The 27,470-nt window shown below is 45.7% G+C and overlaps 1 protein-coding gene across 3 annotated transcripts; it reads left to right on the forward strand.

The window, feature by feature from the left end:
- Positions 1-8: 8 nt before the first annotated feature.
- LOC310668102 (protein bicaudal D homolog 2-like) lies at positions 9-26,632 on the forward strand. 3 transcript variants are annotated; one of them, XM_083421031.1, is made up of 9 exons: positions 9-439; positions 4,606-4,825; positions 4,937-5,149; positions 7,769-7,921; positions 15,714-16,121; positions 18,977-19,744; positions 24,022-24,173; positions 24,963-25,167; positions 25,969-26,632. In XM_083421031.1, exons 2-9 carry the CDS (start codon positions 4,613-4,615, stop codon positions 25,972-25,974), a joined length of 2,118 nt encoding a protein of 705 aa, XP_083277157.1. In that variant the 5' UTR covers positions 9-439; positions 4,606-4,612; the 3' UTR covers positions 25,975-26,632. The 3 variants fall into 3 exon arrangements, with proteins under 3 accessions (XP_083277157.1, XP_083277158.1, XP_083277159.1); XM_083421032.1 differs by having other exon boundaries at positions 277-1,010; XM_083421033.1 differs by lacking the exon at positions 9-439 and adding an exon at positions 1,030-2,927.
- Positions 26,633-27,470: the final 838 nt, after the last annotated feature.

The following is a 27,470-nucleotide window of genomic DNA, read 5'->3' on the forward strand; positions in this document are numbered from 1 at the left end:
AGAACCGGCCAATTAGAACTGCGGCGCGCCGAGTCGGTTGCCCGGAGAGACCAATCAACGTTATCTCCCCAACGCTCTGTCAGACATAATGGCGCGCCAGGAATTTCAAACGTTCGAGGGGGGAGGGGGAGGAGCGGGGCTTATAAGGGGCGGAGCGGGCGGAGGATGAATAGCCTGTTGATGGCGGCGGCGGCGGCGCCTGGCGCGGCTGGCCCGCGGAGTGTCACTGCCTGACGCCGGCCGCGCGGAGCGGCGCCTGGGGACGCCGCGTGCGGAGAAGAGGGAGGCGTCCCGCCCTCCCGCCTGAGGCGGAAATCCCCCGCGTCGGCCTCTGCCGGGGACCGGAGGAGTGATCTTCGCGCCCAGCCGCGCTGCCGCTCTGCCATTGGAGGACGCGGAGGCGGAGGCCACGCCCCTCGCCCGCGAGGTGAGGGCGCAGGTGTGTTTGCGCGCCGGCGGTTCTGCGCGCGTCGAGCCCGGCCTCGGCCCGCGGGAGCGGCGTCCTTTCGCCTCAGCCCGCGTTCAGATCCGAAAGTGACCGCCGAGTGCCTTTTCATTACGCCTCTGGAACCCCAGGGCGTTAGAACACTGGGCCGGGTGGGGGTGGGGGGTTCGGGGGTTTTTGTGGGGAGGGGAAGCGGCAGTATTCTCAAAGCGGATTCGCGCCAACAATATTCCTTGCACGAGCTTGCAAAGCAGTTTTCTCGGCCCTCTTCCGGCTTGTTGCCAGTCACGCAGTAGGGTGGTGTTTCCCACCTTTTGAGATGCGTGAAAAAGCGAAATAAGCGGTCATTTAGAAGACGGGAAGGGGGAAGTAAACCCTTCAGAAATCCACAGCAGGGCAGTATTTTTTTATTGGGACCAACCAAAATGTCGCAGAACAGTGAGGTTTTGAGATCTCGGAAAGTGGCAAGGCGTCACGCAAAGCACCGGGTGGGGGAGAAAGTGTGGGGTTTTGTGGCTGGAGCACAGGTTCCGATTTGATTCTGTGGCTGGAAGCACAGCTAAAGGTGGGTACCGTGCTCCATTACTTAATACAGAATGTGAAGCAACAATCTTCTGCACTATGAAGAAGTGAAGTCAAGTTACACATTCCTAGACTGCTTAATCTGGATTAGTTACTTTGGCCAATGCCCTAGCATGTGTTCATGGGTAAAATGGGATTAATGGCAGGAGGTGGTCATTCTTCTGGAGTGCAAGGATGGTAGGTATGCATGTGTTGTTTCTCCAAGACAGGATATTACAGCATTTTTCTGCAATTGTTCTTACTGTTTATGGGAGCATTCCTTTGATACTTGTGGTATCTTGATTGCCGCAGTTTTGACTCCTGTTGCTTACTGCCTTTTCAACTTTGGGTTTCAGCTGTTTGACTGTGTCCTCCTTCTCACCCGCTCATACATTCAGCTCTAGCCTAGTTCTCTTTAAAATGGCCAGTTTGCCTTAGGGCTATACCAACTGAACCTCCAGGTGAAAGCTTGTGTGATGTAGTGCTCTTTCATACGGTCCATTCTCTTGTGAGCCCTCGCCTGTGGTATTAAATTGGTACAGCCCTGGCAAATCCATTTCACTTTGGCGGCAAGTAAGCCTCTGCACTTATTACAGTACTAACATTGCCCTGCACTCATTGAGTCATTGACAGACTCATAAAGGTAGCGCTGTAGTCTGTAACTCTCATTGCATTGGTGTGGAGGGAAGTCAAGTGGTGGTGGATCAGCTTATGTGTCATCAAAGCAGAAGTCTCTCAAGCCTGTCTGAAGACTGTTGTGAAAGCAGAGTTTAGTTCTAGCTTTTTTAGCTGTATCCTCATTTCCTCTAGTACCCACCGTAGGAACTGTGGTAATCTTACTAGACTTAAGGTGTCATAAAGCTCTTTGTTTTCTTAGCAAAATGATCTGGAGAAGATACAACTTGCTTCATTTCCTGTGATTGCAAACTGCAGTATAGTATTTGGTTCCGTGGGTACTCCTGGAGCGGGACAGGTGCAAATAAGGTGTTCTGGGTTGTAAAGGGAAGTCTGGCACCCTTCTCCACCTTTGCTATCCAGTACTTCTCCAGCTAGTAACATCTATTTTCTGGGGAAGGCAGAGGCATGCTCCTTTGTCTCAAGGTAGACTGGTGCAAATAACATTTACTTTCTAAGCAAGTAACTATTTACAAGTCTGTGGTGGACCATTCTTTGATGGAGTTGTTTTGTTACATCCTTTAAAATGCTTGATAATGTTAAGGAGTGGATGACAACATTTTGTTATATTTTGTAATGGGGAGCAATGGAAATCAAGGCACATATCTTCTAGGTCAGCATATAGCTTGGTTTTGAATGTCTGGCCAATCAAAAAACATTTTCCGCCAAATGCCTGGTAGTAGAAGATACATTGATCCTGAAGGAATTTTCCTAAGTGGAGGCTCATCCGTTGCACTCTGGGTGTGCTGACCCCTGCGATTTCCCTAAATGTAAACCTGACTGTGTAATTTGTGGTAATTGTCAAAGCATTAACAGCAGGTATTAACTAATAACAAAAAGCAAGTTGTGAACAGTGACATGAACTCTAATCTGATACTCCACCCGTTAGACAGTGATATTTTATTCTGATTACTGCTTGTGTTATTTTTTTAGAGAAGCTTGCAGTTATAATGGTTAGCCAGTGTGAAGCTTTGTTCTGCTGCTGTTTGCCCCCTCACTATTACAAGGAAAGCAAACCTCACTCCTGACCTTCCTAAGCATGGCTGCATGCTTTCTCTGTATCCCTACCACTACCACCACCAAATTTTCCATATTCCTTATGGAAGCTTGCATATTCCTAAATGATACTTCCATGCACAGAGGCGGTACTGGATGCTGTGTAAAGAATGACAGTTGCCTTCACTCTGGGGTTCTGAGTATCTGAAAGGCATCTCCCCAGTTTCCAGACATCCCTTGGTCTTTTCCTGTAAGTCAGTTCTTCTCATAGGGAAGATGCTACTTCTATCTAAATTATAAATTATAAAACAATGTTGTCCCCTATATCCCTAAGAAGCAACTCCTTCCATGTTGTAGTCAGTACAGTCTGTCAGTAGCAGCCTCTCTTAGTATGCTTCAAGGAGCATGTTCCATAGGCAAGGTTTTGCATGGAGGTGTTTTCACTGGATGTTCTTTTGAGTTCAGAGGGTCTATCAAAGCCAAGGTCTCCTCTAGAAGCAATACATTTATATTCAGCCACATATATTGTGAGCAGGGGAGCTCTCATTAAACATAATTTTAGGGCAGGTTGAATTTGCCTCTCCCAGTGGTACTATTATCTTTCCATCTGATTCCCTCTTGGTCATTAATTATGCCATGCTGAAGTCCTTGGAGAAAGAAAGTGGGATACAATTGCTGGGCTGAGGACTGTGATGTTTCTGACCAAATAGGCACCAATGTTTGGCACAGTAATGGTCTAGCTGCGACCGTTGCATGATGAATCATACATGTTAATTGATTTTTAAGTAGTTGTGCCTGCATGCTGAGATAATGGATTAAAACTCCCAGTAAATATTTTATAGGAGGGACACGGGTGGCACTGTGGGTTAAACCACAGAACCTAGGACTTGCCGATCAGAAGGTCAGCGGTTCGAATCCCCGCAACGGGGTAAGCTCCCGTTGCTCGGTCCCTGCTCCTGCCAACTTAGCAGTTCAAAAGCACGTCAAAGTGCAAGTAGATAAATAGGTACCGCTCTGGCGGGAAGGTAAACAGTATTTCCGTGCGCTGCTCTGGTTCTCCAGAAGCAGCTTAGTCATGCTGGCCACATGACCCGGAAGCTGTACGGGCCAATAAAGCGAGATGAGCGCCGCAACCCCAGAGTCGGCCACGACTGGACCTAATGGTCAAGGGTCCCTTTACCTTTACCTTAAATATTTTATGCCTTGGTGTCTGGGGCTAACATCTAAACTATTCTTTCTCAGATGCCTCCCAGAACAATAACTCTTTGCCTGACTTTGAATCATTAGCTCCATAAAAGTTCAAAATGTGTTGGGGTGCAGTAATCAGATTAGTGGAGGCTAGTACTCTAATTTTGTATCTTTATTTGCTGTTTGGGTTTTCTCAAGCTCCTGGCTAACTCCTAGCTAATGCACATCTGAGCCATCTTTGGTCTGTTTTGTCCATGGTGGGGGTTAGGTCAAGTCAGACTTGTAAATGTTACTGTATGAAGCCACAAATTAAACCTTACTTGTCTATAAAATATGCCTTACCACATACATGTCTATACAGTTAATTGCCTATAACTGTTTTAGAGGTTTTACTGCAACCAAGCGGCATATATTGTTAAATAAAAATGAGTAAAATATGTCTCTTTCTTTAGTATAGGTCAAAGTAATCAATAGATTAGACTTGCCTGGAGATGTTACTCATCCATGCTAAGAGTTGGCCTAAGAACCCCAGATTTTAGTTGGAGCCCCAGTGGCATATTTGAGTTTTGAATGAGCAGGGGAGATGAAATCTGGGTGTGCAAGGGATCTCCATAATGGGATTTAAAAGGGGATTGACTGGCAGCTCTGTCTATTGGATAGAGAAGCCTGATAGTTTTATCTTCTGTGCTTCCACCTATGCTTTCCTGCCTCCTAGCAAATATTTATCTGTCATTGGCCAGGGGCAGCATGCCAGCAGCCTCCATGGCCCAAGATCCAGAAAAGCTTCAAGCAGAGGTGGAGCGACTGGTGGCTGAGCTGCAGGAGGCAACCCAAGAAAAAGTCCAGGCTGCACAGTATGGGCTGGCTGTGCTAGAGGAAAATGGTGAGCTCAAGCAGCGCTGTGGTGAGCTGGAAGGCCAGTTGGAGGTGCTACGCATGGAGCTGGTCCACATGAAGGAGGTGAGTGAAAGTTTCCCCTGTTCTGCCTTGGGCAAGGATGCCCTTAACATGTTTCCAGCTTGGGCAATGAGCTCTTAACCATAATCTCCCGCCTCCTTCTATCTTGCCTAGGCTTTAGCAGAGTCCCACAGCAGTCACAAACGGGCAGCAGCTGATGGCGAGAGCCGAGAAGAATGTCTGCTCAGAGAAACTGCTTCCAAAGAAGCCTGCCTGACTCAGACCATTGAGGAGCTTCAGAACAATGTAAAGCATCTGAGATCCCAGCTGGACAACAATGGGGTAGAAAATGAGCGTATTGGTGTGGCTCTGCGGGACTTGAGGAAGGTAATGTGATTGTGTTAAGAAACTGCGGTGGGGGTGGTCCATACGGGTTGTAGTTCAGGACTGTCTAGCACACAAGTCTGTACATATGTATTTTCTAAAGTGTATTAGGTTAGTTGCTAAATTGATAAAGGAATGAAATATTTGTAGTAAGCAGTTAGCTGCATTTTGCACAATTCTGTTTCCACTGTTTTATTGATTGATGTACCACCTATATGCCATAATAGTTTCTAAGTTAGGAAGGGGCAGATGAGGCCCTCAAGTCATATAAAGCACTGCAGCCCCAGTATCTGGCTACTGTAAGTCCTGTTTGTTTCCATTCAGAAAATCTCACCAACCACTGCCCATGTGTATCCAAGATTATTTCTGCAGCCATCAAGACTGGAAGTTATATTTTTTGTTCTTTAAACTAATGAAAGCCAGCTACATAGAATACTGAACTAAATGCTTATGGGTTTAGAGTTTATAAAGCTAGAGTATCCCACCCATTCTGGTGAGCTTGATGAACCCTAGAGGTCATCCGAAACTTGAAGCTGGGGAGGTGCTTTGGGGAATCATCTCAGAAATCATGCTGTGCTTTAGAGGTCTTCTGGTGGAGTACAGGGTCAGATTTAAGGTACTGGTTTTGACCTTTAAAGCCCTTCACGGCCTAGGACCCTCGTACCTACGTGACCGCCTCTCCCGGTATGCCCCACGGAGACCCTCAAGGTCCATAAATAGCAACACCCTAGTGGTCCCGGGCCCTAAGGAAGTCAGATTAGCTTCAACCAGAGCCAGGGCCTTTTCAACTCTGGCTCTGGCCTGGTGGAACACTCTGTCTCATGAGACCAGGGCCCTGCAGGATCTGATTTCCGCAGGGCCTGTAAGACAGAGTTATTCCACCTGGCCTTTGGCTTGGAGCCAATTTGATTCCCTTCCCCTCTTTCTTTTTTCTTTTCCTTTCTCCTGCGATGAGGCTACATTTTAATATTTTAATGTTTCAATATTTTAATGTTTTTTAATTTTGTTTTTAAGTTGTATTCATTCAACTTATTTTTATTATTGCTTGTTAGCCGCCCTGAGCCCGGCCTTGGCTGGGGAGGGCGGGGTATAAATATTAATAATAATAATAATAATAATAATAGTTGTTGTTGTTGTTGTTGTTGTTGTTGTTGTTGTTATAAAGCACAACACAACTATGGTAACCCTCATAATGGGAGGAGGGCCGGGGCTTGTCTGTGTCTCATTGCTTCCAAGGTTTTTGAAGTACCTCAAGCATGTTCTACTTCCATCTCCAAGTTTCAGGGGAGGTCTGCAGTGGTTGTTTGATTTTGCAGCTTGAAATGTGTGTCTAATGCCTCAGAATGATAGTGTGGCAATTCCCCCAGACTTTGAGTTGGGAGGTAACTTGGAGGATCATTTCCACATTTGTTCTATGTTTCTGAGCTGCTCTGAGTGCTCACACAGTGCAAAAGCAGGAATAAGGTTTTGCCCTTCTGCTATTGAGAGGACCAAGATCTTGGCAACCATAGAATTTAGCCTTGGTAGCCAGCCAACTGAAATGTGTGGGCCTCTTTGGTAGTGTATAACATAGAAAAACAGAATAGCAAAAAAGGGGGAATCTAACACAATGGTCCTACAAGCCAGAGTGCAAAAATGGTTAGCTGTGAAATGGGAAAAGTAGTAGTGATTTGTTCCTGGAGTATTAAGACGTCCATGAGAATGTGAGACGTTGCTCCCTGCATTTTGTTATTTCTACAGTGTACTCTGGGTGAAATTCACCGTCATGCCATAAAAATGTTCTGCTGTGGTTGACCACCAATAGCAGCTTGTACTTGCAGCTTGATGTAAGTGTTAGATATACTTCTAAGTGTGAAACCATGTGGACACTTCTCCCTCACTTTGATTTAATAATCAAGTGCTCAGGCATTACTGGGCCATGTTAAAAAGATGAAGGGGACCACAGGGACAATCATGCTAGCTCTGCCTCCCGTTGCCATGCTGGTTATCCTCCAAGTTGGAGGACAAAGCTTTGAAATGGGGGTTGGGTGGGGTCCCTGTGCTCAAGAATGTAAGAAGAATCCTGCTGGAGTAGGCCATCTAGACCAACTTTCTGTCCTCACAGTGGCTAACTTGATGACTGTGGGCAACCCTCAAGCAGGACCCAAGCACAAGAGGACCCTCCCCTCTTTAATTTCTAGCAACTGGTGTTCAGAAGCAAAGCTGTCTCCCAACTATGGAGGCAGAGTGCTACCATAATGGCTAGTAGCCTTATCCTCCATGAATTTGACCAGTCCTCTTTTAAAGCCATCCACTGTGCTGGTCCTCACTGACTCCTTTGGAAGCAAGTTGCATGAGCTGTATGAACAAGTACTTTCTTCTGGTGGAGGCTCCTCATGCAGCTTTGACCCCCAGAAAAGCAGGGTTTTAAAGCTTAATGAGGAGCCTCCATGAATTAACATGGAAAAAGAAAGCTTTAAAAAGTGTTTGTAGGTAGGATGAAGTTGCTTTGGGTATTGGATCTTGCCATTAACCTATCCTATATCAAGTTCTTCCTTATCCATTCCTGCCTTGATGCAATACCATATGATGGGTGTTTTGTGGCATGTCTGACTTGGTTCCTGTTTTCCCCTGTCTTCCCAGGAACGTCAGATCCTAGAATCCGAGAAGGCCCGGCTATGTGAGGAGATCAAACAGATCAAGACACGGGAGCTGCGTCAGTTGCAGGACTGTGCTGAACTTGAAGAGGAGAACATCTCTCTGCAGAAGCAGGTCTCCGTGCTCAAGGGCAGTCAGGTATTGGTATCTTCCACATACTATAGTGGGCCTGGCACTGTACACTTGAATGTGTGCCTTTCATACAGTGGTGTGGACCAAATGTAAACCACACTGTTGTATAGCATCTGCTTTATAGGAATACTGCTTCAGTTGTCTTCACCTGCTTGAATTTTGCAAATGTATGTTTGCTTTCACCTACAACCATGTCCCAATGGACCTTTGCTGGCTTGTGGATGGAAGTGGGGTGATACTAATACAGCTGCTATAGAGACACTTCTAAGATGGCTGAACTCTGAGCCTTGATTAGTTGATTCTGAACCTCAGCAGTCTAGCAGTATTGCAAGAGCAATCTTATAGGACTTAAAACATGCAACCAACCATCATAAACAGTCTAAAAATATTTAAAGCTGTAGTTCAAAACGTTAAGGGTGGAATTCAATGTCGTACTAATATGAACATTCTACCAGTGCAAGAATTCTGCTTGCAGGGTAGAATTCTCCTCTCCTCTTCCCCATTTGCACTGTTCTGAAGGTTCCCCTGACCCTCCCAAGCTGATATGGGGGTGCAGGAGGAGGCAGGGAAGCCACATTGTGCTACTAGGACTTGTGCCAGCTCCTGCTAGTGCAACATTAGTTGAATCTAGCCCTGTTTTAAAGTGTTAGCCATTTAAAATCTTAAAACCTTTTAATTGTCTTGGAGAATTTAAAAAAGAAAGCATTTGCCTGCTGCTAGAAAGACCGTAGTACAGTCATACCTTGGATCCTGAACGCCTTGCAAGTTGAATGTTTTGGCTCTCGAATGCCGCGAACCCGGAAGTGAGTGTTACTTTTTGCAACCCGAACGTCCAACAGAACTTCCGTAGCTTCTGATTGGCTGCAGGAGCTTCCTGCCCCTTGGTTTTTGAACATTTTGGAAGTTGAATGGACTTCCGGAACAGATTCTGTTTGATTTCTGAGGTATCACTATTAGGAACGCGAAGCAAGCCTCTTATAGAATCATAGAGTTGGAAGGGACCCTGAGGATCATCTAGTCCAATCCCCTGCAATGCAAGAATATTCAGCTGTCCCTTACAGGGATTGAACCTGCAGCCTTGGCATTATCAGCATTATGCTCTAACCAACTGAGTTAAGGGTCATTCCATATCAAGTGATCCAGTTTTTTTACCTCATGTCATCCAGTTTTCTTAATATTTTCTTCCTTAATATTTTGTAATATTAAGTTTAAGTTTTGATCAATCAACAAGTATACATTGGATCACCTTATATGGAATGACCCTTAAGAACCTTCAATAGTTTAGGCATGGCAGGGGATGCCTCTTGGAAGGCCTGCATGTTAAAGTACTATTAATATTTGTTGAATTTATATTTGTGTTCTCATTTTTTATTTTTATGTTGTGATCCCCTCGTTATCTTCATATGAAAGGCAGTATACAAATTGAAATTATATACAGTGTGTGTGTGTGTGTGTGTGTGTGTGTGTGTGTGTTTGCGTTTGCCTTTGTACCTGGGATCTGTGCAATTAATTGGGTTTGGAGGAAGTATTTTTTATCAGATTGAACGTATTTCTCCAAGGCTCTTAACTTCAAAGGGATCAGAACTCTTAAAAGCTCTGGGGGGTGTAATTGCTATACTCAAGTTTGCACCCCACAATACTGATTTCTCTGCAGTGGTGTTAATAGTTGGGGAATGGAGCAGGCCAGTTCTCGCCATCCTTCCATTCTTAAGTTCCTTTCCCCTTGCTTTTTACTGATGCTTAATTGCTCGCATAGTCCAATTTCTAGATTCGAATACCTGTTGCTATGTCTCTTTCTGTGTTGAGTTAAACTAATTTTTTTTATAGTTCCACAATTATGCAGACATATTGACTTTGCTGATGCCCTTGTTTCACTAAAAAGTACAGGACCACCGCCTTTGCTACTAGGATATAGGATTTGCATTTTAAAATTATTTTGAGCTTGTTGCAGAATAATGTGCAAGATGAATAAAACAGAATTGTTTAATAGCTCTGTCAGGACTGGTCGTTGTCCTCTTCAGATCACCACACAAATGCTTCTTGTTCTTTATAAAACTTTTTATTGCATATTAACAAAACAATCTTATAAACGGTTCTTAAATATTCTTCCTCAGAGTCACTTCTTTCAGATACCTTCTGAGCTCTGCTTCTCCATGACCAGCCACCCTCAAAATGGCGAAGGCGCCTCTCCCTTCGTTTTCCCGCTCTTTTTTCTAACCTCCTGGCCTGTATCTCCTCTCCTCCGAATCTGAGCTAGAACTTAACCCTTGCCTTTCCTGGGAACAGCCAGCCCCTCCCTGTTGTTCCTCTTGCTCCCTTCTATTAGATTCACTGCTCTCCCTCCCCCCTTGGGGAATGCTTTCTCCCTCTGATAAACTGAAAACTTCTAACTCTTCCCTGACATCACCCCCTCCCCTAAGCCCCCCTTCCTCCTCCTCGCTCTCCTCTGTTTCTGAAGGACCGAACCCTCTGAACTCTTCTTCCTCGCTATCTGTCTTTTCAAAAATTTCTTGAAGATGCCAGTTATGGGGTTTTGGCTTGTGGGGATATTTTCTATGAAATTCTCTCTGCAATTCTGGAACGTTAATTTTTTCTGCTGATTCCCATGAGTTCTCAGACTCATCTAACCCCTTTCCATGCAACCAAATACTGTAATTTCCTCCTACTTATTCTCGAGTCTAATATCTCTTCCACTTCAGCCTCCTCTTCCCCCATCATGGTGGGAAAAGGAGGTGGTTCCCTTGAAATTTGATACTTATGTGCTGGTACAAACACTGACAATAAAGATCTATGAAATACAGGGTGTATTCTCATATTTTCAGGTAAATGAAGCTTGAAAGTGACTGGGTTAATTTGAGCCTTTACTTGGAAAGGTCCCAATCTCCTTGGTTCTAGCTTTTTACACCTCCCTCGTATTGGTAGTCCCTTGGTAGACAGCCATACCCAGCTCCCTACTTGGATTTCTTCCCCAACTCGCCGGTGCCTGTCTGCAGCTCTCTTGTAAGCCTCTTTAGCTTCTTCCAAATCCTCTTTCAATATCTCATGAATGCACCTCAACTCCTCTATCATTTGTTCTGCTGCTGGTACTGCTAACTGCTCCTCTTGACCTGGGAATGCCCTTGGGTGCAAGCCATAGTTTGCCACAAATGGGGCTCTGCCCGTAGACACATGCATTGCATTATTATACGCAAACTCTGCTAGACTCAACTTCTCTAACCACCCGCTCTGCTGATAACCAGCATAACACCTCAGATATTGTTGTAGTGTTGCATTCGTTCTTTCAGCTTCCCCATTGGTTTGCGGGTGTCTCGCCGACGTGAGGCTTAACTCCACATCTAGTAACTGCATTAACCTCTTCCAAAATTGTGATGTAAATTGGGCCCCTCTATCTGAAATGATTTGTGATGGCAAACCATGCAACCTAAAAATATTATGTAAAAACATCTTTGCAGTTTCCTGTGCGGTCGGAATTTTGGTACATGGTATGAAATGTGCCATCTTGGTTAGCATGTCAACCACCACAAAGATCACTGTTTGCCTATGGGATGACGGTAGATCCGTTATAAAATCCATAGACACCACATCCCAAGGCCTTCCCGGCGTGGGCTTAGGTTGCAACAACCCTGCGGGAGCTGCTCTGGGTGCCTTGGCTCGTTGACATACTTCACAACCTCTTACATATTGCGTTACCTCCTCCCTCAACTTTGGCCACCAGAACTGTCATGTGATCTGATACAGGGTCTTTTCTCTACCAAAATGTCCTGCAGTCGGGTTATCATGATGTTGCCTCAACACTTTACCTCTTAATTCACCTGCAGGTACATACAGCACCCCTCTCCTGTACAACAATCCATCTTTTTCTTTGAAACCTTCCTCTTCCCCTCTACCTTTTCTCAGTTCCTCCATTTTCTTTTGTGCAAACTCATCTGTTACTGTCAATCGCTGGAATTCCCTGCCGTCCACTACTACGGCTGCACACCCCCACTGATCCGATCTCAGTATTTCTCGCAACTTGGGAGGTGCTTCCCCTTCCATATACTCAGGTTTGCGCGATAGCGCATCTGCACGAACGTTTTGATGCCCAGGTATATACTCAATCCTAAAATTAAACCCAGCAAAAAACTCCGCCCACCTAATTTGCCTTTGGTTTAGCTGTCTAGCAGTTCTCCAATACTCTAAATTCTTATGATCTGTTTGTACCACCACCTGATGTGACGCCCCTTCCAAAAAATGTCTCCACACTTTAAAGGCAGCATGCACAGCTAAAAGTTCTTTATCAAATATGGTGTAGTTTTGTTCTGATTGATTTAATTTTCTAGAGTAGAAGGCACAGGGTCTCCAGTCCCCTTCCTTGTCCTGTTGCAGCAGAATGGCCCCAATAGCCCTATCAGAGGCATCAGTTTCTACCTTCATACGTTTACTAGGATCTAGGTGCATAAGATATTTTTCTGAAGCAAACACCGCCTTTAGTTTATCAAAGGCCTTCTGTGCTTCCTCAGACCATCTGAATGGCCCCTTGCCTCTTAGACAATCAGTCAGTGGCGTTGTGATTTTGGAGTAATTACCTATGAATTTACGATAGAAATTAGCAAATCCTAAAAACCTCTGTAGATCTTTCTTAGTCTTAGGTGCCTCCCATTCCACCACTGCCTGAACTTTACTGGGGTCCATGTGCACCCCTTTGTGGGAAATGCAATATCCCAGGAACTCCACCTTTTGTGTATGGAACTTACACTTCTCTAACTTCACATATAACCTGTTGGTCCTCAATCTTTCTAACACCTGTGTGACATGTTTTACGTGTTCCTCCATGCTTTCACTATATATTAAGAGGTCATCTAAATAAGAGACACAGAACTGATCCAGTATACCTGCTAAGACGTGGTTGATGAAGGTTTGGAATACCCCTGAGCCATTTTGCAAGCCAAAAGGCATTACCAAGAATTCAAATGCACCATACTTAGTACAAAAACTGGTTTTCCACTCATCCCCTTCTCTGACCCTTATCAGATTATATGCTCCTCGTAGATCAAGCTTGGTAAAGACTTTGGCTGACCTTACTCTCTCTAAGAGGTCATCTATACGTGGCAGTGGGCACACGCGAGGCTTCATTTGGCTGTTAAGGATTCTGAAGTCACATACTAATCTCGGTGCCCCTTCCTCCCCTTTCTTTTTGACAAAAAAGACGGGAGCACCCCCCGAGGCTGTGGACTCTCTAATAAAACCTCTCTGCAAATTCTTTTGCAGGAACTCCCTCAATGCTGCAGATTCTACTTCCGACATGGCATATATCTTGCTTGGTGGCAACTGTGCCCCAGGGACTAGATCTATCTTGCAATCATAGGGCCTATGTAGTGGAAGTTTATCCGCTTCTTTTTCACAAAAAACATCCCGATAAGCAATATATTGTGACGGAATCTCACTTTCATTCCCCATCAACTTCCCTTCTACCTCTGTTCCCATTACTTCCACTGAGATTTTTCCCTTTTGCCCCAAACAATGTGTCATACAATAGATTGAACCAAAAACCAAAGACCTTTGATGCCAGGCAATCACCGGATTGTGACGATTGAGCCAACTCATGCCCAGCACCATCGGGTGTCCAGCTAGTTTGGTCACATGAAATGCCCTGGTCTCTGAGTGATGACCCATATCCATTCTCATTGGTGGAGTCTCATAAGTCACTTCTCCTGACAGTAGCAGTCTGCCGTCAATTGTTTTCACTCGCAGTGGGAAATTCAAAGGTAACAAAGCGATTTTGTGTTCCTGTACCAATTTCTGGTCTATGAAATCTGCTGACGCTCCTGAGTCTAACAGCGCCTCTACCTGGACCCTGTGTCCATTGGGTAGTTGTAGTTGCACCTTCACCGTTAGTCCTGGGATAGGTGGTTCTGCGTGAGAGCCTTCTATTGCTTCTCCACCCGGCTGCAAGCTCCCATTTCCAGCCGGGGACATTCGTTTCCCTGATGCAGTTCCTTTGGGCAATTGTCTTCTCCCATGTCTGCTCCAGATAGAGACTCCCATCCTTTACGATTGCGACATTGTCGTGCTAGATGCCCTGGTTTTCCACAGACGAAGCAACGCCTCATGTCTCTTCCTCTCCCTGCATTTCCTCTTACCATGGAAGAGGTAGTAACTGGGAGGGGTCTGGCTGCTCCTAATTCCATGGGCTCTGGCCGCTCTCGTCCTGGCATATTGCCCGCTCTGCTCTCTGTACTTTCAATAATATTGTTTTCCCGCCACCGTGGTCGCCATTGTTCCTTCCTTTCATTAGCCCTCCGTTCCACGCGTAGGCTCAATTGCAGGCACGTTCGAACCAGAGAATCCAAGGAACTAGGCTCTGGCATTTGGGCCAATTGGTCTAAAATCTCATTATTCAGTCCTTCCCTAAAAAGGGCTGCAACTGTTGGGGAATTCAGATCCCATTTTAATTTCTGCACCAGCAAACTAAAGTTGGACCAATAAACTCCCACAGTGTCTTTTCCTTGTCTCATTCTCAACAGCTGCCTTGCTGTGGTTACTTCATGCGCAGGGTCTAAGAAAATCGTGTCTAGATACTGCAGAAACATTTGTAGATTTCCTAGGGCGGCATCCCTTCGAGATATTAGGGGTATAACACAGTCCTTAGCCCTCCCTTCCAAGAAATTAATCACATAAGCAACCTTCTCTCGCTCAGATTGAAATTCTTTATCCTTTATCTCAATTATGTAAGAAATTTCTGTCTTGAAAGCCATGTATTCAGAGCTTTCTCCCTTGAAGCTACGCGGACGTACAGTAAATGTTTTACTCACTCTATCTCCACACGTCGCTTGCAGCATGGTTCTTTGTTCTCCCAGTGCTGCTGACAGTACGTCGACTTGACTTTTCAACTGTAAGTTCTGTTGCCATAAGTCCTGTAATGTTAGCTGGAGCGCTGGGGTTTCTCCTTGCCCAACTGGCGCCACAGCTCCCTCCATTTTGGCTTCTCCTTCTTTACGTATAGTGAAGAGGCGCAGAGCAGAAGGTATTCTGTCAGGACTGGTCGTTGTCCTCTTCAGATCACCACACAAATGCTTCTTGTTCTTTATAAAACTTTTTATTGCGTATTAACAAAACAATCTTATAAACGGTTTTCAACTTTAACTATTCTTCCTCAGAGTCACTTCTTTCAGATACCTTCTGAGCTCTGCTTCTCCATGACCAGCCACCCTCACAATGGCGAAGGCGCCTCTCCCTTCGTTTTCCCGCTCTTTTTTCTAACCTCCTGGCCTGTATCTCCTCTCCTCCGAATCTGAGCTAGAACTTAACCCTTGCCTTTCCTGTGAACAGCCAGCCCCTCCCTGTTGTTCCTCTTGCTCCCTTCTATTAGATTCACTGCTCTCCCTCCCCCTTGGGGAATGCTTTCTCCCTCTGATAAACTGAAAACTTCTAACTCTTCCCTGACAAGCTCTTAAATGCCTGTCCAGCTTATCTACGTCATGAATAGGCCACTCAAAACTCACTCAGGTTTTCTTGTTTTGGTGTCTGGAACTGTGATGATAGGAAGTTCCACAATACAGGTGCCTGTCCACAATTCCACATGTCTGTCTGACACTTACATAAGAGGACATGGAAGAAGGGCTTGCTGCTGGATCTTAAAGGATGGTGGGGATTGTTTTCCATCTGTTGGTGCAAAAAGAAAGTGTAAGCATGTGTCATATTCAGTCATGCCAAACTGGTCCAAGTGATGTTGAAGCTGAAAGATGTGGGTGTCAGTAATGGCAGGGCCTGATGAGCAGCAGCCAACCACCTCGTATTGTGCCCTTTTTTCCTTCCTCAGGTGGAGTTTGAGAGCATCAAGCATGCCCTTAGCTGCCGAGAGGAAGAGCTGGTGCTTGCTGGGACTCAGCTGCTAGAGCTGGGTCGTCTCCGGGACCTGGCAGAACACCAACTTCAGGAGGCACTAGAGGCTCTGCAGGCAGAGCGTGAGCAGAAGCAGGAATTGCGGCGAGAGCTGGCCATCTGCACAGGAGGGCGCCATGACTCCCTAAGCAGCTTGCAAGCCAACCTAGAAGAGCTTAGCCACAGCCGTGCAGAGGAACAGGATAGTGGCTTTGCCAATGCCAGCAGCCTTGGGAGCATGGCTTCCACACCCCACAGCATCCGGCCTGCACCTGGTCTTGTGGCAGACCTCTTCAGTGAGCTTAACTTGGCAGAGATTCACAAACTGCAGCAACAGCTGCTCCAGGTAAGCAGGTTTAGCTCTGTGGATCAGGGAGAGGTTTGGTTTCAATATGAGATGACTAACAACGTGAATTGCATTCCTGTTGCACAGCGGAGCAAGATGTGCTATGTTTTAGGCCAATGCCAATGGTTAGCTATCCCCACCCCTCACCCTACCCCAGCTGGCTAACTTGGGGTTTGCAGCTCTGTTAGAGATTTAGTCCACTGCCATGTACTGTGTATCCAAATTCTGAAAAAGTCCTTGCCCCAGTCTCTGTAGTTACTGTGTAATACTTCAAGGGAGGGAATCAAATTGTTGAATGCTCCATTGTAGAAAAACAAAGCTAGTATTGGCAAGAAGATTCTAGTTTAGTCTTTGCCCCTGGTGATTTATATTTGAATGTGCAGAGACTTGTTTTTTACAGGAGGGCATCATTTAAACCAAATTCTTCTTCCTTGGACAGTCCATCTCTTACTTTGGCTAATAGGCAGTTGTCATTGATCTCCCACACAAGAGTCCTCTGGTGCATGTGGGGAACTTGTTAGGAGGGATGTGCTTCAGTTCTCATTTTATGCTGGGCTTGGGGAATAAACAGCACTAGCTGTGCAAAGCCCAGTGTGCTGATGCAAGGCAAGACCCCTTGTTTTTCCTCTTCCACCTCCCCTCCTGCCCAGAGCCCTCTTGTACCTGCAAAGAATGCAGAGCCTAGGGCTTGCCGATTAGAAGGTCAGCAGTTCGAATCCCCGCGATGGGGTGAGCTCCCGTTGCTCAGTCCCTGCTCCTGCCTACCTAGCAGTTCGAAAGCACAAAGTGCAAGTAGATAAATAGGTACCGTTCCAGCAGGAAGGTAAACATCGTTTCCATGCACTGCTCTGGTTCACCAGAAGCGGCGTAAGTCATGCTGGCCGCATGACCCAGAAGCTGTACGCTGGCTCCCTCGGCCAGTAAAGCGAGATGACTCGTCTGCAACTGGACCTAATGGTCAGGGATCCCTTTACCTTTACTTATCCTTTGCTTTTATCCAGCCACACGATTGTCAGAGAACCTGGGGAGAGTGAGTGGTCTCTTGTGCCCAGCAGAATTATTCCCTCCCTGTACGCAAGCTATGAAGAACTTAAAACCTTGTTGACAGCGGCAAGAGTTATCATAGCTAGGAAATGGTAAAAGCAAGGTGGATGCTGAATAGAAGAATGGTACAAAGAAGTGTGGGATATAGCGATTAATGATAAATTAACGTGTGCTATTAAAGTAAGAAGGGGAATATGGAAGAGAAATGATTTTGAGAAAATATGGAGAATATTTCTGGAGTTGTTAAAACAGAAAGGAGTCAAACCATCTCAAGTCTTAAATTTTTGGAAATTTATCATGATAAATGATAAGTCTCATGGTGGGGTGCACATTTCTATTTGTATTTTTTCTTTAAGGAAAAATAAAAAATTAGAGAATAATAATATTCCCTCCCCATTCACAGAGGATGCAGGAGTGGGATATTTTGGTGTTGACTATCTGGCAAGGGCAACTCCAGCTAGATTTGTAGACCCTTGATTTTTCCATCTGTAATCCTGAAGTGGTCCAGTGCAGCATTGGATGGCATCCCCTAGAACTGCTTGCCATTCCGTTTTGCCTCAGGCACAGAGCATGAAGGTATTACAGCACAAATAATGGCCACCATTCCAATATGAGCAATCAGGCTGTGATGTCAAAAAGTTGGTTCCTGTTCTTTAAAGCTTAAAATGTACTGCAATGGGACCAGTTCCTCTTTCTGTAGGGCGGGGAGCATGGGTGTGGCAAAAGCTAAGAAAATGCTAGGCTGGGAAGTGATTTTCTAAGCAAGGTTTTAGAGATCAAAATTATGGCTTGATAGTATTGATCCACAGTGAACTCAAAGGAGCTATTCTGACTGCAAGTCGCTCAGATGCCAGAGGCATTGCTTTCGGGTTTCTACTCTGCCAATAATCTTGTCTGTGGAGTCTGCTGTTTGTTTCTGTCTGTCTGTCTGTCTCCCCACTCCGGTTGAGCTGGAAGCTTCTCAGTCGCCTGTAGAGTGAGTGGCAGGAAGCCACTAAAGTTATTCCGAGCAGCTGCACATCCTGCCCAGCTGGCGTCATGCTCTGGCCTGACCCTGTTGCACTTTCCCCACCCCCTTCAGACTGCTTGTCTGCAGATTATCTCTCCCTCCTGCCAAGCCAGTTGTCTTGGCAAAGGAGGTTTGAATGCTGTTCTACTCTTGCAAGGTGTTGGAGACATTTGTCCACTTTTTGTCTAGAATGCAGCTCTCTCTTCTTCCATCTTCCTTCTATTTTTAACAGCTTATCTTGTATTAGAGATCACCCACAGTTTGGAGAGCCTCCTGAAGGTGAATGCTATGATAGTTGATTCTGGGTCACTTCCGGCTAGCCTCATTCTGGCCGCCCTTGGCCAAAGGAAATACCTGGCTGCGAATCAAAAGCCCTGAAGCTCAGCTTCTTTTTGTATGGCTCTTTAAAGCCCAGATGGAAACTTGAGACCTGGGAGTGGCAAGCTCTATAAAGAGAGAAGCCTGTCTCTTCTGTATTGATCCCTCCAAAAGGGTCACGGTTTCGGAATAGAACTGAGCAGCCTTAATCTCGGGTAAGGCTGCAAAACCAGCGCTGTCCTTGCTCATTCAGAGCACTTGCCTATTAAGAGTGTCCTTGCCAGCTACTCCCAGTTTAGTTCCTGTTTTCCATGCCAGGATGTAGCTCTGCAAAATACACTGCTCTTGAATATGTCCCAACAACTTAGAGTTCTATTGGCCTCCTTGGATCTGGATTTATCTTATGGCACATGCCTTGTGTTGGGAAACATAAACACCAAACTCTATTCCCATCCCCTTTCTAATTTCCTGTTTGCATTATTAGGCAGAAAATGAGAAGGCCTCGCTCGCTTCAGACCTGCAGGACCTTAAGAAACAGCTGAGCAGCACCCAGGAGGCTCTAGCCCAGCAACAACTGTGCAACAACCATGAGGTGGAGCAGTTTCAGACCCTGGATGCTGGCCCTAGCAATGGCGGGGACCACCCATCACCCTGTAAGAGGGAGCGCTGCCATGAAGAGTTAGAAAAGGCCCAGCTGGCAGCCCGGCAGGAGAGAGAGGCAGTTGCTCAGTTAGAAACGGAGTTGCGGGTTGCCCGAAGGATGGCACGGGAGAGTCAGTCACGGCTGGCGCAGGCCCAGGAAGAGCTCCTGGGTTTTTCTGAGGAGATGGCCGCTCTGTATCATCATGTCTGTGCCTGCCACAGCATCACCCCTCAGCGTGTTGTGTTGGACTATTACCGGGAAGGTCGTGGAGCCCGGAGCATGTGCAGAAGACGGTCCTCCCGAAAACTCCTACTCACAGAAATGGAGACAAGCAGCAGTGGGGACCAGTCCCCAGCCAGCAGCCCCAGTTCCCCCTGTGGGTTGGAGCCCCTCAATGTGGCCAACCTGACCGCCGTCTTGCGAGAACAACTAGGGCACCTGCAGGTGGCGCTCTCCCTGGTGCATCAGCAGGGCCTGATGGGGCACAGCGCTGAACTGGAACGTGACAAGGAGGCGCTGGTGGAGGAGGTGCTGAAGCTGAAGTCCCTGCTGAGTACTAAGCGGGAGCAGATCGCCACCCTGCGCACAGTACTCAAGGCCAACAAGCAGGTGGGTGCAGGAGTAGCCTGGTTGTGGTGCGAGTCAGCCCTGAGTGAATAGGATGGGGAGGGTGAGAAAGGTGTGGGCCTGCAGATGGGACTGGGAGCACCCTCGGCTAGTGCAATGAGCACTTTTGGTGGGTTGCCCACTGCCAGTAGCACCTTTTTCATCTTGCTGCTGCTCCTCCTGCCAAACAGTGCAGGTAGAGGAAGAAGAATGGAGTTCTGCTAGGCTACTGGTGCCAAATGGGCTCATCAGTGAGAGTTATGGGAATTTTCTTACACTGACTGCAAAACTGAATGTGTTAAGAAGTCACAAAACAGGTATCATCAGACTGTGAGTATGTTGTGTCTAAAAGTTAATGAATCTTTGCCTAGGCAGTATTTTGCGATCTTGCAAATTGCAGAATTATATATTTATTTTACACAGGTTTCTTCTGTCTATCATGGGAAGAGCAAGGGATTGTTCCAATTATTTTTATTGATTTTCCAAATTATTACAAATCATTACTGAATTAATTCAATACAATTTCCAAAACTGATTTCCCGCTCTTCTTGCAAGATATGTCCATGATAGACCCCCGTTGCTGTTAGTTCTCAATTTCTAGTTAAAATCACCCCATAATTCCAATTATATTTTCCATCAGCTGCCCCTTTACAACCCTGCAAAGAGCAAATATATTTAAAAAAACTTAGTGTGTATATTTGATTGCAGCATGTGTAGTATTTCAGTAAGTTATTATTTCGGCATTTATTTTCCAGCTTGAATATTTTCACATGTTCAAATCAAAGTTCTTTCCCTGGTTCACTGATTTATTACAGTTCTCCTGTCTCCTCCATCTGTGCTCGCCTTACCCAAACTCGCATTCCTTCCTACTGATAACAGTGTCAAGCTACAGCATAAATTAACTCACAAAAACTGTTTACAGAGAGACCATTTTAAGAGCAACCCAGCCATTGGATTCCATCACTGCAATGCCTTAAAAACATATTTTCCATTACATATGTCTTTCTCTTTAAATCATCCTCTTTGTGTCTTCCATCCTTCCATCATGTCAGGTTAACTGTGGATTGTTATTAGCTGCATTTTCTCCTCCCACAACAGAAATATTTTGATGGTGGCTTACAACAATGAAGGCTAGAAACATGTTCTAAAACTAAGATTCTCTGGAGTGGAATTGTATTCCCAACCTCTCATTCAGTGCTCCCACATGGTTTTGGCCCAGAAATAGGCCTGGATGTGATGTGACATGGCCTGAGATCACAGGCCCTTGCATACCATTTGTTTTAATGTTTCATAAGCTGCTTTTTTGGAAAGCCACCAAGAAACAAATAATAACAACAACAATCAAAGAGCAGCAGACTGGGGAGGCAGGCTACAGGTCTGCCTAAATAATAAGGTGCTTTTCACTAGCCTTTGGAAAGCTGATGGGTATGGGGCTAAGTGGGCCTCCTGGGTTCCAGAGTTTCGGCACAACAGCTGAAAAAAAACCTTGACACATTTAACCACTAGCTGTACCTTAGATGGTGGGGAATGCAGAGCAGGACACTTTATCTAGGTACCCAGACAGCAGGCCCTGCCTTCCAAATACCAGTGCCATATTTAAGCTCTGGACGGACTGACAGCATCCAGTGCAAACCAAGAAAATGCACTTGGAGGGGGTGGTGGCTTATAGCAACCCTGTTAATAGAATTTCCCATTCTCTGGGAGGGGTTTATCCACCCCACTTCCTTTGGCTGCAGTCCTGGGGCACTCTTACCTTCCTGTCCTTGTCCTGTTCTGCTGCTCCTCCCTGGTCCCACCAGCACTGTTCTCTTCACAGCCCTGCATTCCTAGCAACATTGCTGCTTTCCTCACTGTTTGCAGCATGAGCCCTGTGCTTAGGCTGTTGCTAGGGTTCCTCCAACTTTCCAGGCCTGGGAAAGAAGGCAGAAAGGGCTGCATCCCAAAAGAGTGGTGGTCTGGGCTTGCATTCAGTGTTAGAAACTCAGATAATTAAGCTAATCACCAAATGGCACCTTAAACCTATGTTATGGTCACCACAACATGATGTCTAGGCATCATTTTTTGTTTAAAAAAATTGAAGCTTGTTGTTAATTTTGTTTCTATACCACTTTACATTTTAAAGAAAAAACATTGGTGGTTTACAACACATTAAAACATCAAGTAAAACAAACAATCCAGAATAAAACAAATTCAAGCTTCAAGGAAAACACTTCAGATCCTACTCCAAGTGACATTTTTCTTTCCCCATATTTATTTACCTACTTATATAAACGACTCCACAGCAGAAGTACTCTAGGAAGCCAGTTTGGAGTAGTGGTTAGAGTGTCAGACTAGGACCTGGGAGATCACAGCCTCTGAATCTTCCTCACAGGGTTGTTGTAGGGATTAACTGAGGACAGAAGTTAACCATGTACTCCTTGGAGAAAAAGGTGAAAAAGGTCAGATATAAATGCAATAAATATGCTCTTCAGCTTATCTGCTTAAGAAAGCTGGAGAGGCCAGTCAGGTGGAGATGTCTCCCCCACCCCCAATTTTTTTTCTTGATTTTCACAAAATTAAAAACACAAACAAACAAACATAACTCATAACCTTATTAAAACTAATCTTCTTAAGTGACTTCCTTGTATCCCCCTATTTGAATTTCAATGCTTATCATTTTAACGGTTTTCCAAATCAAAGTTCTTATAATTTTAACTTAATCGCTTAACATCACTCTTTCTTCCCAATTCAGCATTAAACATAATAATTCATCACATTACTTATTTAAGTCCAAAGCCTAACTGGTGATTGCAAGCTTTTTCCAATTAATTTAACTTAACATATTTAACTAAAATCATTAAATTTCATCCATTCTTCCTGGTCCTCCTCCTCCTTCTGGTCACGGAATCTTCCGTTCAGGTCGACTAGCTCCAAAAAGTCCATCATCATCATCATCATGATGAAAATGAAAGATGGAGATGTCAGTTGCCAACCTGGCATCCAGAGATCTCCACGTGGTTGCAGTTGAACCTGCACCTGTTGAAAAACACACATGACGAATTTCTGACACAGCTTGCATGTGTCCCTGGAGCTTGCATGTGTAAGACTGGATATTGGGAATACTCCTTGCACATATACCAGGATTGAGCAGTCCTGGGATCTTTCAAGCACCCTAGGCTGGAGGCTCCTTGCTGGAGCATCTTCTCTTGCTTTTAAAAAAAGGGCTGAAGCAAGAATGGGGCCACCCATGAGTGTAATCCTAGAGACACATAAACTTGTTCAGTCTCTGAAAGAAGGTGCCCTGTTGATGTGTTCCCTGTTGCTGACCTGCAAGTGAAGTAGCCTCTTGAAGGTATTTCCTTATCAGCAGGCTGGTAGCCCCATGTGCCTGGCTCTTCCAAGATTGTTCTTGTGGGTAGAATGGTTCCGGCTGCCTGTTTGAGTCTCCTATGCAGAGCAGCATAGAAGGGTGTGTGCGCTATGTTTGTGTGCCAGTGCTTTAATGATACTTTCTGCATACGGCAAAGGGTGTTTCCATGGGAGAGAAGCTATAGGTCAAAGAATTGGAAGAGACTTCAATGGTCATCTAGTTCAACCCCCTACAATGCAGGAATCTCAATTAAGCATCCGTGACAGATGGCCATTGAACCTTTGCTTTAAAACCTTCAAGGAAAGAGAGTCCACCACATCCCAAGAGAATCCCTTCTACTGTCAAACAGCTCTTACTGTCAAAAAGTTCTTCCTGGTGTTTAGTTGGAATCTCCTTTCTTGGTTCAAGTCCTACCCTCCAGAGCAGGAGAAAACAAGCAAGCTCCATCCTCCATGTAATATCCCTTGAGATATTGGAAGGTGGCTATCATATCTCTTCTTTTCCAGGCTAAACATACCCAGCTCCTTCAACCATTCCTCATAAGGCGTGGTTTCCAGGCCCTTGTTCATCTTGCTCATCCCTCCTCTGCATATGTTACAGCTTGTCAATATCCCCCTTAAATTGTGAAGCCCAGAACTCCAGGCGTAGTCTAACCAAGGAAGAACAGAGTGGTAGTATTACTTCCATTGACCAGACACTAGACTTCTGTTGATGCAGCATAGCATAGCATTTGCTTTTTTTGCTGCTGCATCACACTGTTGACTGAGGGTCAGCTTGTGGTCTACAAAGACCACTAGATCCTTTTCAAGTGTCCCCCATCTTTTATTTGTTCATCTGGTTATTCCTGCCTAAATGCAGAACCTTACATTTGTCCCTATTGAAATTCATTTTGTTAGTGCATCATCTGACCCTTGGCAACCTTCCCTTTTAGACTGCAGAGGCCGCCCTCTCAAACCTTAAAGGCCAGTTTGAGGGCGAGAAGGTGCTGGTGTCGGAGACCATGGCCAAGCTGCGTCATGAGCTGAAAGCCTTGAAGGAGGATGCTGCTACTTTCTGCTCCCTGCGTGCCATGTTCGCCAGCAGGTTAGGAACGGGCATCCCAGGGAGCTGTGTGCATAGTAGAGAAGGGGCAGTGGGGCAGAGGTTGGAGGTAAGCCACCTCTTGAAGTGGGTGGGGGCTGGCATTGAGCCTTTGATCTACTGCTGCTCCTGTTTCATGTTGGAATTGTGCCACTATCCTCACACAAGTGCTGGAACTGAGGACTTGCCATGTAGATTGGAGGAATCAAGTAATAGTGGTATTGACTGGTTGTGGACTAGGAAGGCTGGTTTCACACGATGCATAGAAAGAGATGGAAAGCTGCTTAGACCGCAGAAGTTGCACAAGAGAAGGAAGCTGCAGGGGCGAGGTAATGCTCTTTGAGGGGGTGCTGAACTAAAACAAAACTCCAAGATGTGCAATGTTTGTCATATTCTGTGACACCAAAGGGTGGAATATAGAGCCTATATATTGCACAGCATAAAACAAAATTTCTTAGATTCCTCATAACTTGTTTTGACAGTTGGCCAAACTATTCATATTATTGAAGCCCTATTCCTATAGCTTCTGAGATATTGCAAGGCATTGCTCATGCATTTTCCAATATAATTTCACAACCATAAGGACTAGAAACCACCCTTAATTTAAAGGGAGCCAAGATTTCAGCAAGCAGTGATTAGTGTCCAGTGGGATATTCCATTCCTTTTCTGGCATTTGATGGGACCCTGAGTATATGCAAAGCACTGAGAGCTGGTGTAAGGCCTGCCCAGGATTCTGTGGTGTTGATCCTTTTTGACACTCGCCTTGAACTCACCACCTCCATCTGTCTCCAGGTGTGACCAGTATGTGAGTCAGCTAGATGAGATGCAGCGGCAGCTGGCAGCTGCTGAGGATGAGAAGAAGACACTGAGTTCCCTCTTGCGCATGGCCATACAGCAGAAGCTGGCACTCACACAAAGGTTGGAGTCCCTGGAGAGCCCGGCTGAGGTGCCACGGGGAAGTAGCAGGAGGGCACTCAGGCCAGCCAAGGGTAGTGCGGTAAGAACAGTTGGAGCAATGAGTTCTGCTATGGGTGGGTGGTGAAACAAAACCCCCTGAAGCCATTTACCTGCTTAGGATGCAATGCTGCCCAGCTGCCTTTGGGAGTGATACACAACTTCTTCAAATTTATCAGTTCAAATTTCGCATAGAACTGTGGCAGGGTAAGAGCCCTGAGAAGGTGTAGCCTTGAGTGATGTATAACCAGCATACTTGTTCAGCTTTAATAACACTTACTTATCCAAGCAATTATCTCTGGAGATGATAAACCAGGAGAGTCAGTGTGGTAATGTGGTTAGAATGTCAGACTAGGACCTGAGAGACCAGGGTTCAAATCCCCACTTGTCCATGAAGCTCACCCCCAGTCACTGCCTCTCAGCAGACTGTTTTGGGGATTGTATGAGGAGCTCCATAGAGAAAAGGTGGGATATAAATGCAGTAAATGAAAATTAAATGATGACACACGTGAGAGCCAAGGCTCTATTGTCCACGGACCAATAGCAATCCCCTACCCCACCTTCCATGCAGCCTTATGACTGAGAGTTAATGTGGCACTGAAGCCTTTGTGAACCCACTAGGTGGCCTTATGCCAGCCCTCAGTGTCCTCCCTCCCACCCCAGTCAGCAATATTGCTCAATACGTTGGCACCTTAAACAGTTCAAGTGCTGTGTGAATGCTTAGCTGTAATAGGAGTATCTATGCCAGGGCCAGCACAGGAGAGCTATAGGAAAACAAGCAGTACTTTTTAATGCATCTTTCTAACTGCCTTTCTTCTCTCCCTGGTCCCCGTTCTCCTTTCAGAGATGAGACAGCCAGTATCCAGTGCAGGATTTCCAGGCACTTCTCATTCATTCAGTGCCTTCCATTGTGGTCACAGAACTCCATTCATTATTATTATCTTTTGCATAACATGGAGAAGCCTGGCACCTGCAAGCTGTAGCCCATCAAGAGGAACCCTGTGCCAGCAGCAGGCCTCCAGCCAGTGTTTGCTTCCTGCCCTCGTGCCTTAAGAGTTATGTGAAGATGCACACACCTTTTCTCTGTTTGCCTCAGTGCTGACCTTCCTAAGCGCCTCTAACACTGTGCCTTTTTGTGAGACACTGATGTCTGCCTTAATGACCAGGGCTGCCTGCTTTGGGTCTGGCTGTGAAAAGATGGGTTCTTCCCTTCTCCTGAATTTCTTTGCCCTGCTGTACTCTCCCAGGCCCATCACTTCTCTACCTGTCTCTCCATGGGGTTTTGCACATAGTTAATGACTACATTGCTGACTGCACGGATTGTGGGGAGAAGGAAAACTAGCACCATGCAGCCATGAGACATGTTGTGAGATGGACCCAGCAGTGTCTCCTGTTAACCTCACCATCCTGACACCAGCAGTATAAGAGTATGAAACAGTTTACTTTGTAGTCTGGAGCAAGATGAGCCCTGGTTGTTTGCCTCAAATAAAGAATTGATTTCCCTGCAACCCTAGCCTTTTTTCCTTAACTAATTCAGAGCATTAAATCATAGTTATTACAAAATATGATAAATAACATAAGATTACTAGAAAACCACTCTTTGATTTTAGACTATACCACTTAAAATGGTACTATAACAGTGTTCCAATTCATTTATGTACAGTAGCAAGAAAGGATAATCTAAGTTGGGGTTTTGTGGCTCTTTCAGTGTTTGTCTTGGACTCCAACTTCAGTCAGCATGTCAGAGAGGATGGGAATCCTGGAGGGGCTACAGGTTCCAATCTCTGGCCCAAATGGAAGCCATGTTTTTAAATACCATATTTTTCACCCTATAGGACGCACTTTTCCCTCTCCAAAAATGAAGGGGAAATGTGCGTGCGTCCTATGGGGCGAATGCAGGCTTTCGCTGAAGCCTGGAGAGCGAGAGGGGTCGGTGCGCACTGACCCCTCTCGCTCTCCAGGCTTCAAGTAGCTCTCCGCAAGCCGTGGGAGAGCTGCGCGACTTCGCGCAGTTCTCCCACGGCTTGCGGAGAGCTGCCTGCACCCAGAAGCCTGGGGCGCGCTGATCTCAGCGCCCTTCGGGCAGCTCTCCCACGGCTTGTGGATAGCAGCCTGTTCTGGGGTCGGGGGAAGCTCGGGCTTCCCCCGCCCCGGGGGGGGAATATATTTTTTCTTTATTTCCCCCCCAATTAAAATAGGTGCACCCTATGGGGCGAAAAATACGGTACATTGTCCATTTGCCTTCTAAATTCCATAAGCTTTGGGTAATATTCAACTATGTTTTGCTCAGAGGAGACCCATTTAAATTAATGAACATAACTAAGTTAAGTCTTTTTCATTTTAATG

The sequence above is a fragment of the Podarcis tiliguerta genome, assembly GCF_965153285.1.
Source record: "Podarcis tiliguerta genome assembly, chromosome: 17".
In the NCBI taxonomy this organism is placed as follows: domain Eukaryota; kingdom Metazoa; phylum Chordata; class Lepidosauria; order Squamata; family Lacertidae; genus Podarcis; species Podarcis tiliguerta.